Genomic DNA, 16,186 nt, shown 5'->3' with positions numbered 1-16,186 from the left:
CACCTCGAGGGTCTGGGAGCTTCCCGCCTCCTGCGTGTTGTGCAGCCCCTTCTTGGTCGCAACAGTCAAACGACAGTTTGGGTTGCCTATTGTCTGGTTTGCCCATGGTTAGTCTCTTGTAGGGACTTGAAGCAGACGATAGGAGACTTTCGTCACGGTGGGCGAGGAGTGGGCCAGAGTCTGTATTTAGCAACAAGCGCAGCTCACCGTGAAGCCTCTCTCTGTGTAGAGACGGTAAATGTTCATGAGGAGTGAGAGCAATCCTATGCCAGTAGCGGGCACATAGGCAGTAGTCCAAATCAGGGGAAGAGACACAGCACAGGCAATGTCAGCAGGAAGTAGGGTGATCACGATCAGTGGCCGTTTCCCTAACGATTAGTTCCCCTATTCAAGGAGGTAGGATTACAGTGCTGTTGGCAGTAAATTGGGCTGATGTTGCAAGGGTCCACCTTGTGTCAGCAGGCACCCCCCATGGCACATGCAGGGGATAGTAGAAACGAAGGTGCCCAGAAACGGTAGAGCATTGCCATTTAGCCTGGAATTCGGTTCCAAGAATGCTACAGGACGGCAGGCGACTCCTCAGGTCCCAACAGTCAAAGCAGGCATGTATAGTGCCTCGCGTCGCCGGTTCACCGGCGCGGGGAGTCAGCAATCGCCCAAAAAACCGCTCAGCGCTCGTGGTGCCCGCTGCAGGGGCGGAGGGGTCTAAAGACGATCTTACCGCCTCTGGAAGGCGGCTCTCCTAGTCAAGGGCTCCACGATAATCTCCAGGTACTCCGGGCGCTATGGGGCCTCAGCGTGGGCGCAAGGGGTGGCCGGCACAGCAGCCAGTGTCCGCGCCTGCAGTCACAATGACCGGGTGTAGAGCGGGCAAGTGCAGAGAACTCGTGGCCAAGGATCGAATCAGGCAAGTGTAGTTACGCGGCAGTATCACGCATTAACTGCTGCGCTAAATGGCCGCCATCCCCCCTGGCCGTCGGCGCCCGATCAGTACAGCGTCTCCGCTTCGGCAGTAGCAGCGGCGGAACCAGACAACAGCAGCCCAGCTCTCGGCGGTAGTGTCGCCACAGGGCGCTCTAGGGTCTTACTTGTACTCGGCGCTGACCAAGGACGTTCCGCAGAAGTGCTTGCTGTGGGGCCCACTCGCCTCGTGGTGCGCCGCGGTCTCTCGTAGGCTGCCAGCTCCGCCAGTCTCTCCAGCCGCTCCTGAGCTCTGCTCCGGCCAGAACTTCCGGCCGTCGAGTCTTCAGACAGGAAAATGGTAGAGCATAGAAATTCTCACCGAGGCTGTATTAAGGTAGTCGCTATGGATCAGTGTGGTCAGGACGAGCAAAGGTGGTGGGTATGAAGGATAAATACCGGATTTTGTAATCCAGGCTACAGGAGCCTCACATCGGTGCGGCCATACTGCTAGTGCGCCCTCGATTTAGGCCTTGATCTCTGTACTGGGGTGAATGTATGACATTGTTCTGCATTCTGTCCATCAACTGTTGTTTTTGCATTTGTCACCCCGAGTGGGACGGGTATGCTCAGACGTGAGTCCCGTGCTCTCCATGCCACTGGAATCAAGTAATACTGGCTGATGAGGGCTGAAAGCCCGAAACCGGTCCTAGGATGCTTGTTTCCAGTCCAGGGAGGACCTGGCTTGGTAGTTCGGGCTGGACTGTTCCCATGGGGCACAGGGTCAAGATTGATTTGCATATGGCCAGGTTCAAACTGAATGGCATGGTGAGCAAAAAAACGATGGATTTAGGCCTAGATCTCTGTACTGGGGTGAATGTATGACATTGTTCTGCATTCTGTCCATCAATTGTTGTTTTTGCATTTGTCAACCCGAGTGGGACGGGTATGCTCAGACGTGAGTCCCATGTTCTCCATGCCACTGAAATTAAGCTATCCTGGCTGATGAGGGCTGAAAGCGCGAAACCGGTCCTACGATGCTTGTTTCCAGTCCAGGGAGGACCTGGCTTGGCAGTTCGGGCTCGACTGTTCCCATGGGGCTCTGGGTCAAGACTGATTTGCATATGGCCGGGGTCAAACTGGAATGGCATGGTGAGCAAAAAAACAATGGATTTAGGCCCAGATCTCTGTACTCGGGTGAATGTATGACATTGTTCTGCATTCTGTCCATCAATTGTTGTTTTTGCATTTGTCACCCTGAGTGGGACGGGTATGCTCAGACGTGAGTCTCGTGCTCTCCATGCCACTGGAATCAAGCTATCCTGGCTGATGAGGTCTGAAAGCCCAAAACTGGTCCGAGTATGCTTGTTTCCAGTCCAGAGAGGACCTGGCTTGGCAGTTCGGGCTGTACTGTTCCCATGGGGCACAGGGTCAAGACTGATTTGCATATGGCCGGTTTCAAACTGGAATGGCATGGTGAGCAAAACAACGATGGATTTAGGCCCAGATCTCTGTACTGGGGTGAATGTATGACATTGTTCTGCATTCTGTCCATCAATTGTTGTTTTTGCATTTGTCAACCCGAGTGGGACGGGTATGCTCAGACGTGAGTCCCGTGCTCTCCATGCCACTGAAATCAAGCTATCCTGGCTGATGAGGGCTGAAAGCGCGAAACCGGTCCTACGATGCTTGTTTCCAGTCCAGGGAGGACCTGGCTTGGCAGTTCGGGCACAGGGTCAAGACTGATTTGCATATGGCTGGGTTCAAACTGGAATGGCATGCTGAGCAAAAAAACGATGGATTTAGGACCAGCTCTCTGTACTGGGGTGAATGTATGACATTGTTCTGCATTTTGTCCATCAACTGATGTTTTTGCATCTTTTGTAAGCAGGCATGTTTTGCACTATTTTATACTGTGCTGGGTGTGATTTTGTTTTTCTAACCCCTTGTTAAAGATGGTGTCGTATTTAGTGACGGGCTGGATTGTGCAGATGTGTGTTTACTATGTAGGTGAATGTTTCGTATGAAATTACATTGTTTGTTACTGTAAAGATACCACTCCACAACACAAAATACCATACCACATAATTACTCTCTACTACACACAATACTACTGCGCATAATACCAGTACACTCAATACCACGTAATTACTATCCTCATGATTCTACAGCACACCATCCCACATAATTACACTACACAAATCCAATTCACACCGCACAATTCCATGCCACACATTCCACAATTAACTAATCCAACCCAACCCACATAATTCCACTACCCACACCGTACATACACTCCATAAGACATAGTCAAAAGACAAAACATTTACAATCACTCTAACTCAAACAAACCCGAGACCGATTGCATTTCCAATGCTAGTTTATTAGAAGAAGTGGCTTTGAGGGAACCAGATTCCTCATTTGCTTGATGCTTGAACAGCAACTGTAAGGACAGTTGTTACATTTGCATCTAAAGCTGTATAAACAAGAGTATGTGTAAGTGTACTTTATTATCAATATCACATGGAGCAATATTCAATCCTTCTGTTTAAAAAAAAAACCAGAATGTAGTTTTCGAATGTAAACTCAGTTTCCTAAACTAGCTAATGCGCATAGTGATTTTTCTGTCTCAAGCGGTAGTGAATACATTACACATTTTTCTGGGTGATCACTGTTACTTAAAGCCTGAGTCATAAATTGGTACTTATTTCTGTTTGTGATTCTGGTTCCCAGGCAGCAGGAGGTCCGAGGTAAGGAGGTGACTCCTTTTGTGCTGCGGCGGGTGAATGAGCTGACCGGAGGGAAGTCCTTGGAGGCCAGTATCCTTTTCAGATGTACTGATGCTGTGGAAGGGCATGAGCAGTGGAGAGGGTGCGCTGGGATATGCTCTACCTTGCTAGCCTTGTCCATGTGTACATCAAGTGCAGAATCAGAGGTTGGTGGTGGCTGAAGAGCTGTTTAAGTGCACATCTATCCAGTCAATGCCATTGTTTTTAATCCATCCATGTTAGGAAAAAGAGAATAAAATGATCTAGCATGGTAAGATTTTGCAAACATATCCTGTACTTCTGGGCTCAGCTAGTCAATCGATACCCGTTGGGACTCCCCCCACCCTAGCAGCTTACGTAGGGCCCGCTACTGGGGTCGATGAGCTGAAGAACTGGGGCCCATTAAAACATATGCTACTTGTTTATGAACTTCTGCTGCCTGCAGATATGCTGACCCAATGGTCATAAACAACATTCCAAGAGGGTTGTGGGCAGAGAGGGGGGACAAATAGAAGAACATTGAAAGGGAAAGGTAAGAAAGAAAAATCAAGGATAAGAAAAAAAGACAGGTAGATAGAAATAGGAAAAAGAACATCATGGGGGAGAAAATGTAACCGGAAGGAAGTGAAGTAGTGAAAAAAGTGAAGGTAGGATGGAAGGGTGAACAATGAATCATTGGAAGGGTGAATGTGTGGCTAGGTGTAAGTGTTAAAGGCTGGATGATAGAGTTTAAGGATTTACAGATTAAAGAGTGAATAGATGGAAAGATGGAAGAATGCACAGATGAAGAAGGGATGAATGGGTGAAAGGACAGGTGGATTAATATGATTGTACTGATCGGTCAAAGAGTAGAAGTATGGATGTATATTTGAAAGAATGGATGGAAAAAGGTATGGTTCGGTGGGGCAAGTGTTGGGTGGGTGGATAAGTGACGGGTTGGAAAGATGGGGTGAAAGTGATGATAGATACGTGGATGGAAAAAGGATGAAAGGGTGAAAGGAAGTCTAAGGAATGTTTGGAATGCTCGGTGTGATAAGAGGTATGTCTAAAGTGGGGATGGGGGTATTTTAATTCTCTGGCTATCACATTGAAGTAAATTGTCTAGTAATCCAGTCAGTGAAAATTGCTCACGCTACCAGTAGCGGCCGGTGTCGATAGAGTGTGGGGGGGTGGACAAACAGAGTGATGACGAGACAAATAAAAAAAAAATCTGCCACATCACTCTCCTCTCAAATCCTGACACTCCTTTCATGCTACGGCCCTGGATTTGTCTGAGTGCCTATGATTTGCGCTCCCAGTTAGACTGGGAGTCTGTGCCTGCTCTCTCCAACCCGCAAACACAGCTCGAGTTGGAGAGAGCTTCAGTGCGCATGACAGTTTGGCCGGCCGAATCAATCAAGCGCATCGAATAGCAGTGCAACCACATCTCTACCAGCCTGTCATCTCATGTGGCCCCGACCCCAAGCCTCAGCTCTGAGAGCAAAAATAAAATTATAATAAACAAGGGTTTATTTTTTTTTTATTTTTCATTGTTTTGGCTGCTGGCAGGTGGGCGACGTTCCTTCGCCATAGCAGAAGAGCCGCATATGGACGCTACTCTAGAACATCTTGCACAGTCAAGAAAGTAGAATCTTGTGCAATAAAAGCAACTTTAGAATTAGTGAACCTTATACAAAGGCAGATGAAGACACAAATACCAGATTCAAAGGGTTAGAGCTAAATGTGAGAATAAAGTAGAAATATGGGAGTAGATTCAGGTGTGAGATGCAGATCATAAGTGCATAAATCAATGTGTACTGAATGTAGGCTAGACTAAGATTCATTTAGAAGCAAGACTACATGGTTGAGAAGGGGAGTATGAGAATCTGAAAGTGGTACGCTGATGACAAATCGTCTAGCACCAAGGATGAAGGCAGGGGAACATCCTTTACGACGAAACTTTAACAACGCGGTACTGTTAGCACGCTACTTTTACAATGCAAGTCGTTACAACGACTTGCGCTGGGGGGCTCTCCAGGTAGTAAATAGTTAAATTTACTATCCAACTCCTTCCCTAGAGTCCACGGGGACTGTAGTTGGAATAGTAAATAAAACTATTTACTATCCAGCGCCCCCCAACGCAAGTCGTTGTAACGACTTGCGTTGTAAAAGTAGCGTTGTAACGGTACGCGTTGTCAAAGTACGCGTCGTACCGTCATACATCCTAGAAGAGACATCGTAAGAGTAGGATATTGACATAGAATCCAAAGACTAGGATCTGGAAGGGCTACCTAAAGATCAGGATATTTGAAAACAGAATCAAGAAGTGATATAGAGGTGGAATCGCAGGAATACAATATACAAACAAATTCCAAAGGGTGGGATACTAAAATGGAAGAGCAAGAATACAATATATATGTGATATCCAACAGGGGGGCTACTGAAGTGGAATAACAAAAATACAATATGTAAATTAATTCCAAAGGGTGGGATCCTGAAGTGGAATCATAAGAATACAATATATAAGATATATCCAAAGGGTGGAATATTGACGTAAATTCCAAAGAAGGGGATAAGCAAGTTAGTTGAATAGAGTAGGATACAGAAGCGATGTCCATACAGTGGGATATAACAGTATGCTCCAAAATGTGGGTTCCAAAATCTAAATTAAAGACTAGGCTATGAAACTTTGATCCAAAGTGTGGGATAAAGAACTGATATCCAAACAGTGATATACAAACCTAATATCAAAGGATTAGAATGCAGAAGCGAAATTCATCATTTAGGATCTGGAAATAGGGTCAAAATGCTACGCTCCATAACAAAAATCTAAAGCAAAGGATTTAAAAGTGAGGTGCTCAGATTAGGGTATACATGTAATATCCAAAGGGTTGATGTTGAAGTAAGATTAACATTAGGGGTGTAGAATTGAATTCCAAAACATAGAGGTATGTGATCCAAAGGGAAAGATACCTAAATGTGATACAAATGTAAAGATGCAGATGTGACATCACAAAATTAAGATCTAGAAGAGAATGGGATAAATAGCAGGTAAAATGTGTATGCCATCATTGCTTCACCTCTTAGACATTGCTCCCTTTTACACATAAATACATTGATTCATCCTTAAATGTTAATATATAGTGCTTAACCTCTTGGCTGCTAGGCGTTTTCCCGCTGTGTGCTGGAAAATGCCATTTTAGTGGCACTATGACGAGCTCAGCTCGTCATCCGCACACGACACCCGTGGGTGATGACGAGCTGAGCTCGTCATCAGCATCGAAAGGGTTAAAGCCCACACAATAAGGCATTTGACATATGTTACATAAATATACATCTCCTTAAAAGGTCCATGAACATCATTTAGGGATCACCAAGGGTCGCAGCTGCAACTCCTGACTTGTCCCTTGCAACCCCTGGCAGTGCCTTTGCGACCCCTGGTCTCAGAGGTGGCAAAATGAGTGCCAGGAACACAGTGGCAGATTCTCCTTATGAGCGTCAATTGAGCCGCCACTCTTTGTTGTGTCTAAATTTCTTTTATTACTATGTTTCAGTATTCACTATTAGTGTAATAAAAAATATAGCTGGAATTAGACCTTCCCTTGCAGCTGGGGAAATAAAATAAAAATGCTTTAAAATGTTTGTTGTGTGCATGCTTGTGGGCAAAGTATGTGTGATGTCACTTCTGCTACCCCTTGCATTTGGGTAAATTGACATTCATGATAGGGTCTGGCACAGAGGTGCTGCTCTGTATTATTTTATATTCATTAACTTGTAGTCAGACTTGGCCCTGATCCGGAACAATGCTAAAGTGGGCAGCCTGATAGCTGTGTCCATCAGCAAGCTCCGGAATGTGGGGCAGAGCGGGCGGGATCCCCATGCAGCAAGGAAGCGCTCTGCAGTCCCAGCAGGAGAAGACATCACACCTTCTCCTAAGATGGAAGATACCGCAGCACTGAAGGAGAACATGATTCCCCTCAAGTCTCGACCGGTAAGTCTTGTATTATATGGACCTTTTTCTAAGCAATATCCAAAGAATTACCTAATGAGGCTATATGTTTATGAAAACCACAAGTAATGTCCTCCCTCTAACATCTAGGTCGTCATTGGAGGCACCAATGTGGACTTCATAGCCAAGGCGGCAAATGAAAACCTTGTGGTAGGTTCCTTAAATGTTCATAAAATGGTTACATTGTTTGTAATATTCTTATGCAATTATTCGCTTGACACAGAAGGTCTTGACATTTTCAAGGATTTTGAACACTTCAGAACTGGTATCGGGGAGGAGGCACTGCACCTGAAAGGATGGTGGGGTGCTAGTAACATGACTTTTGTGTAGGGGGCATCTTTACAAGGATCTATCACTGCAGTAGCATCAGTTTATTGCCATATTTGCAAGTTGCCGCAAAGCCCCGTTAGCAACAGTTTTACAGAGTTAGCTTCAATTTCTTACAGAGCCAAGTCGGTTAACGTGACTTAGCGAAAATGAGATGCAAGGTAGGTGTCCCGCGTAAAAACTCCAGCAAAACCCACAACGCAATATTTACTAGGAATTCCTTGTGAGTCACTAAAAAAGAAAAACTGCCACTTAGTGACATTAGCAGCTGTTCTTTCCGGCTAGGAATGAGCTGGTTTTAAATATGACACTAACACACTTCAATAATAAGGGCCTCATTTATGAGGTTTTGGCGCAGAAGCCCTGCATCAAAAGAAAAGGGCTGGAATGCTCTGTATCTATAAGATATGATGCAATCTTGCTGTTTTCCCCAGCGCTGGCACACAATGGGCTGCCATGTGCCAAAGCTGGTACCCTTGCACTGTGGTGCAAGGGTGCCTGCATTGCGGGGCTGATTGATTTTGTGGAGGAAAGTAGACCTTCCTGCACAAAATCCATCCCAAGAGGCAATTTCCTCTCTCTATGTGTGCTGCAGAATGCAGCACAGATAGAAAAAGTAATAAACTAGGAGAAATGAAACCATTTCTCCTCGCTGCACCTCCCTTTCACCACCCCTGCGGTGGCGTTTGTGTCTGACGCATTCCGAGGTTTGCGATTTTTCGAAAATCTGGGAATGCTTCAGATTCCATGGATTTTGCATGGGAACATCCACATCAACACCCATGGAACGCCCCTTTCACACAGTGTTCTGCGTGAAACTGGCACATATTTACAAGGCCATGAAAAGCCACTTAAAGTGGCCTTGTAAATATGCCATGGCACTTTGCGCCACGAACATCGGCAACAGGAAGCTGTAGACAGGGAACCGCAGAAAGCCAGAGACTCTCTTTAGCCGTCGGAAACCTTGGCAGAAGGAGAGATGTATAGCCTAGCGCTCTAGCTGCCGCTCTTGGAGGTGTGCTGACGTGTCGCCAGCAATTGGGCCATGTGTGCATGTCTATGGTTGTATGGGCAAGTGCCATGGTTTGCGAATGCAATGTGCTTAATGTCTTCTGCTTTACTAATGTACCTCATATATACAATCTTTGTTGGACATATCCAGAGTGCACAGACATGTAATTGATGGAACAACCACTGACACCATGGATTACTCTGATCAGTAGCACACATGATACATTAGGACAGTTAAACTACCAACACGCTGGACAGTATCATAACACTGGCACTATTTACACTCCAGGTTGGACAAGCGTGAGTGCACACAATGTGCAAAGACAGGGGAAAGAAGGGTCATGACATCCACCCCAAAGGCAGTGCCATAGAGGGGAACGGATCTACCCCCAGAGGATCACCCTCATTCACCTCTCACAAGAGGAGGTCCTAGTCCATTGCATGCTTAAGAAGGGATCCATTGTCCTCCTCCTGAATCAGAAAGCACCTGGCCTGCACCACACACCGGGCTACTTCCTGTCCTCAAATCAAAATGAAGGGTTAGAGAGTGAAGAGGTAGTGCTCATGAGAGTACTATGGTGGATGCAACTTCCTCCATTCAATGAATTAGAAAACAAAAAGATCCACCTCTAAGAGGTTTTCTGTATGTCTAAGTGTAAGGCATACACAGTATTTGTTAAAATACCCCTCACACACCACACACCGAAAGGGCCCTTGGTGTCATGCTTCTTCATCGGCGTCTTCCCGCCCCGCTGCAAGACGGGGCGTGCTGCGACTGGCGACTACGCTGTAGCACTTTATTTTTGTAAGTGCTATGTGAGTTGTATTTGTTGTGAGTGAAAAGGGTCAGGGGTGAATGAAAACAGTGATGTTAAAAAATACCTGGCCTTATGGATTCAAAAACTTTTATTCGGTCATAGGCTGGTACTGTTAAAAAGAGTGGGTCAGAGAAATCACGCTAGTAAGTTACTGATTCTCCTGGGGGTGTCAACATGTTTCGAAGCTCGAAATGCTTCTTCGTCAGGACGGAGTCAGATCCCTCTGTCACTCACTATGTTGCTATCAATATGTGAAGGAAAATATATTCAAGTGGTTTTAAAATACAATACCTATGTGGTACGGGTATATGTTTTCTAAAGCTCTGTCTGTATTTCTGAGAATAAGCTAGAAACGTAAGGAGTCAATGCTCCATGAGCCTTCAGGTTGAGAGGTAAAATGAAACTTTCATATGAAGTCGTGCAGTCATCGCATCCTCTCTTGCCGTTGATGCGAGGACTGCACGACTTCATATAAGCCTGTTGATTGCTCACCAGTTTCTGCTTAGTTTAGCACTTCGCGTCATACCAGCGCTTCTTGCAGTTCGTCACTGTCCTCTAGACTTCTGCGAAGGAGTTCACCTTGTTGATAATGGACTGCCATATAGCGTTTTTGGTCCCCAGTGGCGCCTTGAAGGTGACGAAGGGCTGGTGTTGATGCTCTGTCACCTCCGCAATCAGGATCTCATTCACATCCTGACTGAATCTGGGTTTTCTCTTCCTCTTCTCCTGGGACGGACTCTGGCTGGTCATCCTGGCTATTGGGGTTGGGTGGGGTGGGGCGGGGCGGGGAAGGGTGATGTTCACCTGTGCTACACTTGGTCCTGGCTGTTCCATTCTGCATTCAGGTAGTTATTCTTGTTAATTTTTTTCCCTTTGCTGCGTATTTGTAAGCTCTTTTTGCCGCTAGATGCTGAAAAGGGATGTTGGACTGACTTGTGTGAACCTTTTTACTGCTATTTGCCTTGTAGTGTAGTTCCTATTTTCCCTATAGGCCCTGCGCATTGGAAAAACATAAACAATAGTATAGACGTAGAAGTGCGGTCTTCCAGGTCTCTACTGACTATGCTAAACTTAATTGGGTTTGTTACCAACTAGCTCAGAGGTCACTGGAAACTTTCTTGACTGAGTAGGAAGTGATCAGCTTCCCTGGAACAGACAAGAAGGGATTCAGTTTTCCAACAACCACATAAACATGACAACTTTGCTCCATAGAATAAGAGTAAATCTCTAGAGTCGTGTGAAACAATAGACAGTTATTTTGCTCAGTTGTGCAGATTACTTTCACCAAGATGCAGAGAAATAGAGAGACGGGCGTTTTCAATAAAGGTATTATTTATTGAACAGTCTTTCTTCTCATGCAAGAGAAATGAATTGCCACAATTGCAAGACTAGTTATTATAAAAAGTGCGTACAGTAAAATGAGGATTGCGAAATAATACTGTAAAAGCATTGATATGGTTTCTTAGCCATACAATGGTTAAAATGAATAAAATATATACATTCATATATACATTTGACTAACGTACTCAACTGGTGCTTCTAACTACGCCTACCCCAGTGTACCTGACCTAAGCCTAATACTTGGGAGGGAGTAAGTAAGTAGCAGTTTTAGTTAAGTTGGTTTTGCCAAGGTTTGCTTCAAGAATTCTCTCTAAGGGTTTAGTCAACACCATACCTCTGGAATAGAATGTTGGAGGTCTTGTATCTCCTTCCAGGACTCGATATCCCAGTCACTCGCAAGAGTAGGCTGGAAACGCCGGAGCTGGATTTTCTCGGCAGGAGAAAAGACAGCGTCTCTCTCAGCGCGTCGAGGAGGAGGAGGGGCAGCGTCCGTGGGCAGCTTGTATCTGCTGGGCTCTGCAAGGGACAGCTGTTCTGCTCCTGTATTCACCACACCATCGCTATCATCGATGTCGTTGAGGCAGCGTTTGCTTAAGGCAACGTTGGTAATATTTATACCTGAAGGGTGCCTGGTTTGACGTAAGTTTTTAGACATAAGACGTCAATAAAGATGTCACTAGGAAGTGATCGTCTCTAGTGCTCATTAGAGTTCTATTACTAATCAAAACATAGCAAGCGGGGCTTTCCCAGGTTGCTGAGTTTTATCTTGTTTAAGAACTCGGAGTGTAATCTAGGAATCTTAGATAGTGGCTTCTGCTGTGTCATTTGCTCTAATGAGCTGCAGAGGAAGAGATTCTGAAATGTGGCTCTGATCCTGTTAGGCCAGAGACGAGTTTCTGAAATATCGCTCTTGATCGTTTATGCCATTATAGGGGTATGAATGGATTATAGCCGTATAGGGGCATAAGGTCACAGTATTGATCGGGGTCCTAGATTAGAACGCGACACCCACTCCACGAATTTATGTCCATCAAATTACTAAAAACTATAGCAAAAGATACATGTGTAACATTACCCACCCCAAAATACATATTCGCATTTGAAATGGCGTATTTGAAATACATGGAAATATTTGTGCTGTACGTCTTTAAGCATAGAAATCATTCAAAATTATAGCATATGTAATCAGTGAACGATTTTGCGAAAGAATTACACATGAAATATCTCTTTATACAGAAAAGAAGGGCGAGATAATTTCATCACATATAAATGCAATTGTTGTAACATGTGCTAGAGGCTGATGTAAAGTTATTATGTCTCTAGAAGTACCTAAAAATAGAAGTTCTGTTCTTTATGAATAGGTCTACTTTAAGCAAAGAATATTTTGTGCCAGAAAAAGGTAAATATTTTGAAAAATGTTCAATTCAAAAAAAAAAAATTGGTGAACGGGGGAATAGAGTTCCAACGCTTTTCAGTAGTTTTTGTTGATCAAAACTGAAGGCCGAATTCAGAGTTCATGGGAACGCTGTGTGTCGGAATTCTTTTCCAAAAATTATTGTTTCTGTTCGGGGGAACACATCATATCAGACAGGCTCTCAAAGAATTGGTCTACAAAATCAGGTGACAGTTCGGCCAAGTTCGATAGTGCTGTAACTTGGCAGGTGTGAGAATGATTGCTTTCATCAAAGTCTGGATCAGAAATGCTCACAGAAGGTCGTACCTGGGTGATGTTGCTTTTATTTCTCGCTCCACTGTCACCACCTAGTCGTAGCACAGGAGTCTCAACGAATGCCGTCATCAGGATTGGTAGCCGCTGGGGACAACACAATGCAATAGGACTTAGCAAAGTATCGATATCCATTGGTACTGCTGATGGAAGTGCAAGACAGATGTCCAACACGCACTCATCTCCGCATAGCATACATCGAATCACAGGTAAGATGCAGGTCTGCCATATAGGTCTGAATGAAAGAAACCAGGTCATGTTCAGATCTCTCAGCCTGGCCAATCCAAGGACTCTAGTTATTCGGTCCCGGTAGCGTATTGCTAGGATCGTTTCTTCCATCCTTGTCGGAGTCATGTCTGAGTTTTGGCTTGCCATATCGGAGCAGGAGGGTAAAAAATAAAATGCCTGCTACAAGTCCCAAAATCAGGGGTATGCCGCCAAAGACTGAATAAACAAAATTAGGAATTGTTCCTAGAATTGCTTTGAATGGTGTTAACAGTCCCGTAAAAATGGTCTTAAATACGCCTGGGATGCCTATGGCACTCGACATGTTAAGAATTTGGCTAAGCATTTCTGTTAAATGCACGGGGCAATTTGTTGATAAAAGGTCACGAATCTCTGATGTTGTCCTTGCAACTAGGAGATCATACGTCTCTTTTGATGACGTGATGGACACTGTTGTCTGCAAAAGCACAGACTTCATTCTGCTTAAAGTATCAATTCGTATAGAAGAGACATTCAAACGAGGCCATATGGGAGTCTCTGAGTCTCCAGGGCCGTTTGGAAACAATGCTTGCATACAGCATTTGACCATGGAAGTTACTTGAACGAGATATGCTTTCCCTGGCAAAAGGCCACAACAGCTGTGATCCGTTATTAGAATGTAACTCCCGTTCGAGAGTTGCTTAAAGAAAGGCTCTATCTGCGTTGCAGGTGTGACATGTTGGTGGCATGAAAGGTTCTTTGAATTTCCTTCACAGGCTCCGTGTAAATTTATACCTTGGCACAAAAGTATACCGCTTAGTGAATGTTTGCAGTTTTCACCACTAAGAAATACATTTTTGTTGCTGTCACTATAGCATGTGTGTGTGTATGGTAATTTCCATGCTGACTTAATGTATCCTTTACCCAAACGTTCATACTGGCCAGTCGGTATGTATTCAAGGCAATTTTTAAATCGGAAAGTTGTTATCGGAATTGTGATAATCCAGTGTATTATCCATTCAATGACAGGACTTTCTGACATTGTCAAAGGTAATCTCTCAAGTTTTTCGATGCTCAGGATTGTATAGTCTGCTCCTTTCTGTGCCAAGCTGATTTGTTTATCAGTAAGGTTAAAGATGGAAAACAATGACGTTGTGTTGATTAAACGCCATGGCACTTAGCCTGAACGAAGATTTTGCAGCGTCCAGCCTAACTGTACAATAGAACGCAATTGTGACTGGCCATGCTGTAACATTAGCAAGTCTTTGTCTATTATATCTATGGTGGTCCCAGAATGAAATTGCGCAAATCAGCACCATCTTTAAGTAAAGATAAGTGTTGCTTAATTTCTACCAGTGTGGATGATTCTAGCCATTCAAGGCACAGCTTCCCTACACTGTATGTTGTTACTATCCCTGGATGTTGTCTCTGGGAGTATCTAGGGTCTGGTCTGGTCATTGTTAACCCCTGTGTTTTATTCAGGAATCTATCTTGACAGTTGTTTGTGTCAGTAGGCCAGATTAACCACTTTTTCCAATCAGGATGTGTTCTGTTTAGATGTAAAATTTTAGACACGTCTATTTCAATATCTGTTGTTGCATTATCAGGTATTGGCTTTGGAATAGACGGTTTGTTAAGGTCTTTAATCTTAGCTAGGCCAAGACAGGTTGTTTGGTGAATTGTGTCATTTAAAAACATTAATTGTTCTGGGATCATGCAGGTTTGAAATAATGCTTCTATGCCTTGTACCTGCCAATCTTTTGTAACCCAGATTGTTTTTGTTTCAATGTTATTTTTCCAATAATCAAAACCAAATGTCATAATTTTTTCATAAAATGCTTCTGAATATATCAATTTAGTATTTGTCAGCATTGTTTTCAATCCTGCTTTATCTAACAGTTTATAATAAAACGTTTCTGCATCACTGGTGTTAAACCCTGAGAAGTACCGAAATTTCTCATAGAATGTTTTAAAACTGCTTTTAGGTGGAGTAGCACAATGTTCCCATTGGTTATATTTAAAAACATTTCTAGGTTGTGCAGGTTTATGCAAGTAATGATCACCATAATGTGAGAAGCAGTACATCTGTTCATAACTAGACGAACCTTGTAAATAATCATGTTCTGTAAATCTTGCTGACAACACTAAATCAGACATCATATTATTAATACTTTCAAAATCCCAATCATCGGAAAATGTACTTGGTTGTACAAAGTTACTTAAGGAAACCTTGAACTGGTGAGGATATCTCAGGATTTCGACCGGACCATATATTTCATAGTCAGTTTTGTCCCATACTACCCCGCCGGGTATTGGAATGGCTGTGACATTTACTGTTGATAGTTCTCTTTTCTACACGTGGGATGATTTGTGTGGTTTTAGGACTAAGTTGATGTTCTGACTTGCTGTGTCCATTAAACTGTAATAAACTTTCCTAAAATTAAAACTAAAATTAGGCATAGTAGGAGTATAAATACCCCTGAAATAATCCAATGCTCAATCAATGGTGCATCCAGATATACTTCTTTGATTTGTTGAAAGAGTTCTGTTGCTTTTTCTTTAAAAGTCTTTGTTTCTGTCATCACTTCGGTGTTGCTTTGATCCTCAGAAAAGTTATCGAAATTGATGAAGTAGCCAGAGGCAGTTCTGTCAATTGTTGGATTTGTTCTCTCAATTTGTCTTTCGGTAGCACATTCTGATGCCACGTCATTGTAGACTGGTGTTTCATGACTAACTGTTTCAATCTGTGTTTCAAGAGGCACGAGTTCCATGGCATTATTGCGTAGTCCCTCTCTGTGCACTGCAGGTTTATCAAATGTGATTAGTCTTTCAGTTTGAACCTCTTGAATTGTTGCAAGTTTGGGTATTCTGTTGTTTCTTGGGAGTCCACTTGGCCTACTGTTGATTATAGGCCACATGCTTGTGGTTTTACCAGGTCGATTGATACAACTCTGTTCTCCTTTTTACCAGCAAGGGGCGGTAGTACTACTGATCTTGTTCCTTTGATAGCTAAAACAGGTACTGCTTTTCTGTAAGAAGGCCCAAATTCCTTCTTCACCGCTATTTTTTCTCTGACTAGATCCCCAATCTTTGGAATCCAGAC

General features: G+C 43.9%; 1 protein-coding gene across 1 annotated transcript in view; it reads left to right on the top strand.

The window, feature by feature from the left end:
• Positions 1 to 16,186, top strand: part of LOC147734768 (uncharacterized) — a 265,703-nt gene that overhangs the window by 151,274 nt on the left and 98,243 nt on the right. Inside the window, exons 9-11 of the mRNA XM_086953050.1 lie at positions 3,634 to 3,719; positions 7,430 to 7,638; positions 7,747 to 7,806. Coding sequence (XP_086809176.1) covers positions 3,634 to 3,719; positions 7,430 to 7,638; positions 7,747 to 7,806 — 355 coding nt within the window. The remainder of the gene's footprint in view (positions 1 to 3,633; positions 3,720 to 7,429; positions 7,639 to 7,746; positions 7,807 to 16,186) is intronic.

The sequence above is a fragment of the Lissotriton vulgaris genome, chromosome 1_2 (assembly GCF_964263255.1).
Source record: "Lissotriton vulgaris chromosome 1_2, aLisVul1.2, whole genome shotgun sequence".
Taxonomy (NCBI): domain Eukaryota; kingdom Metazoa; phylum Chordata; class Amphibia; order Caudata; family Salamandridae; genus Lissotriton; species Lissotriton vulgaris.
This window is presented reverse-complemented; position numbering and strand designations above follow the sequence as displayed.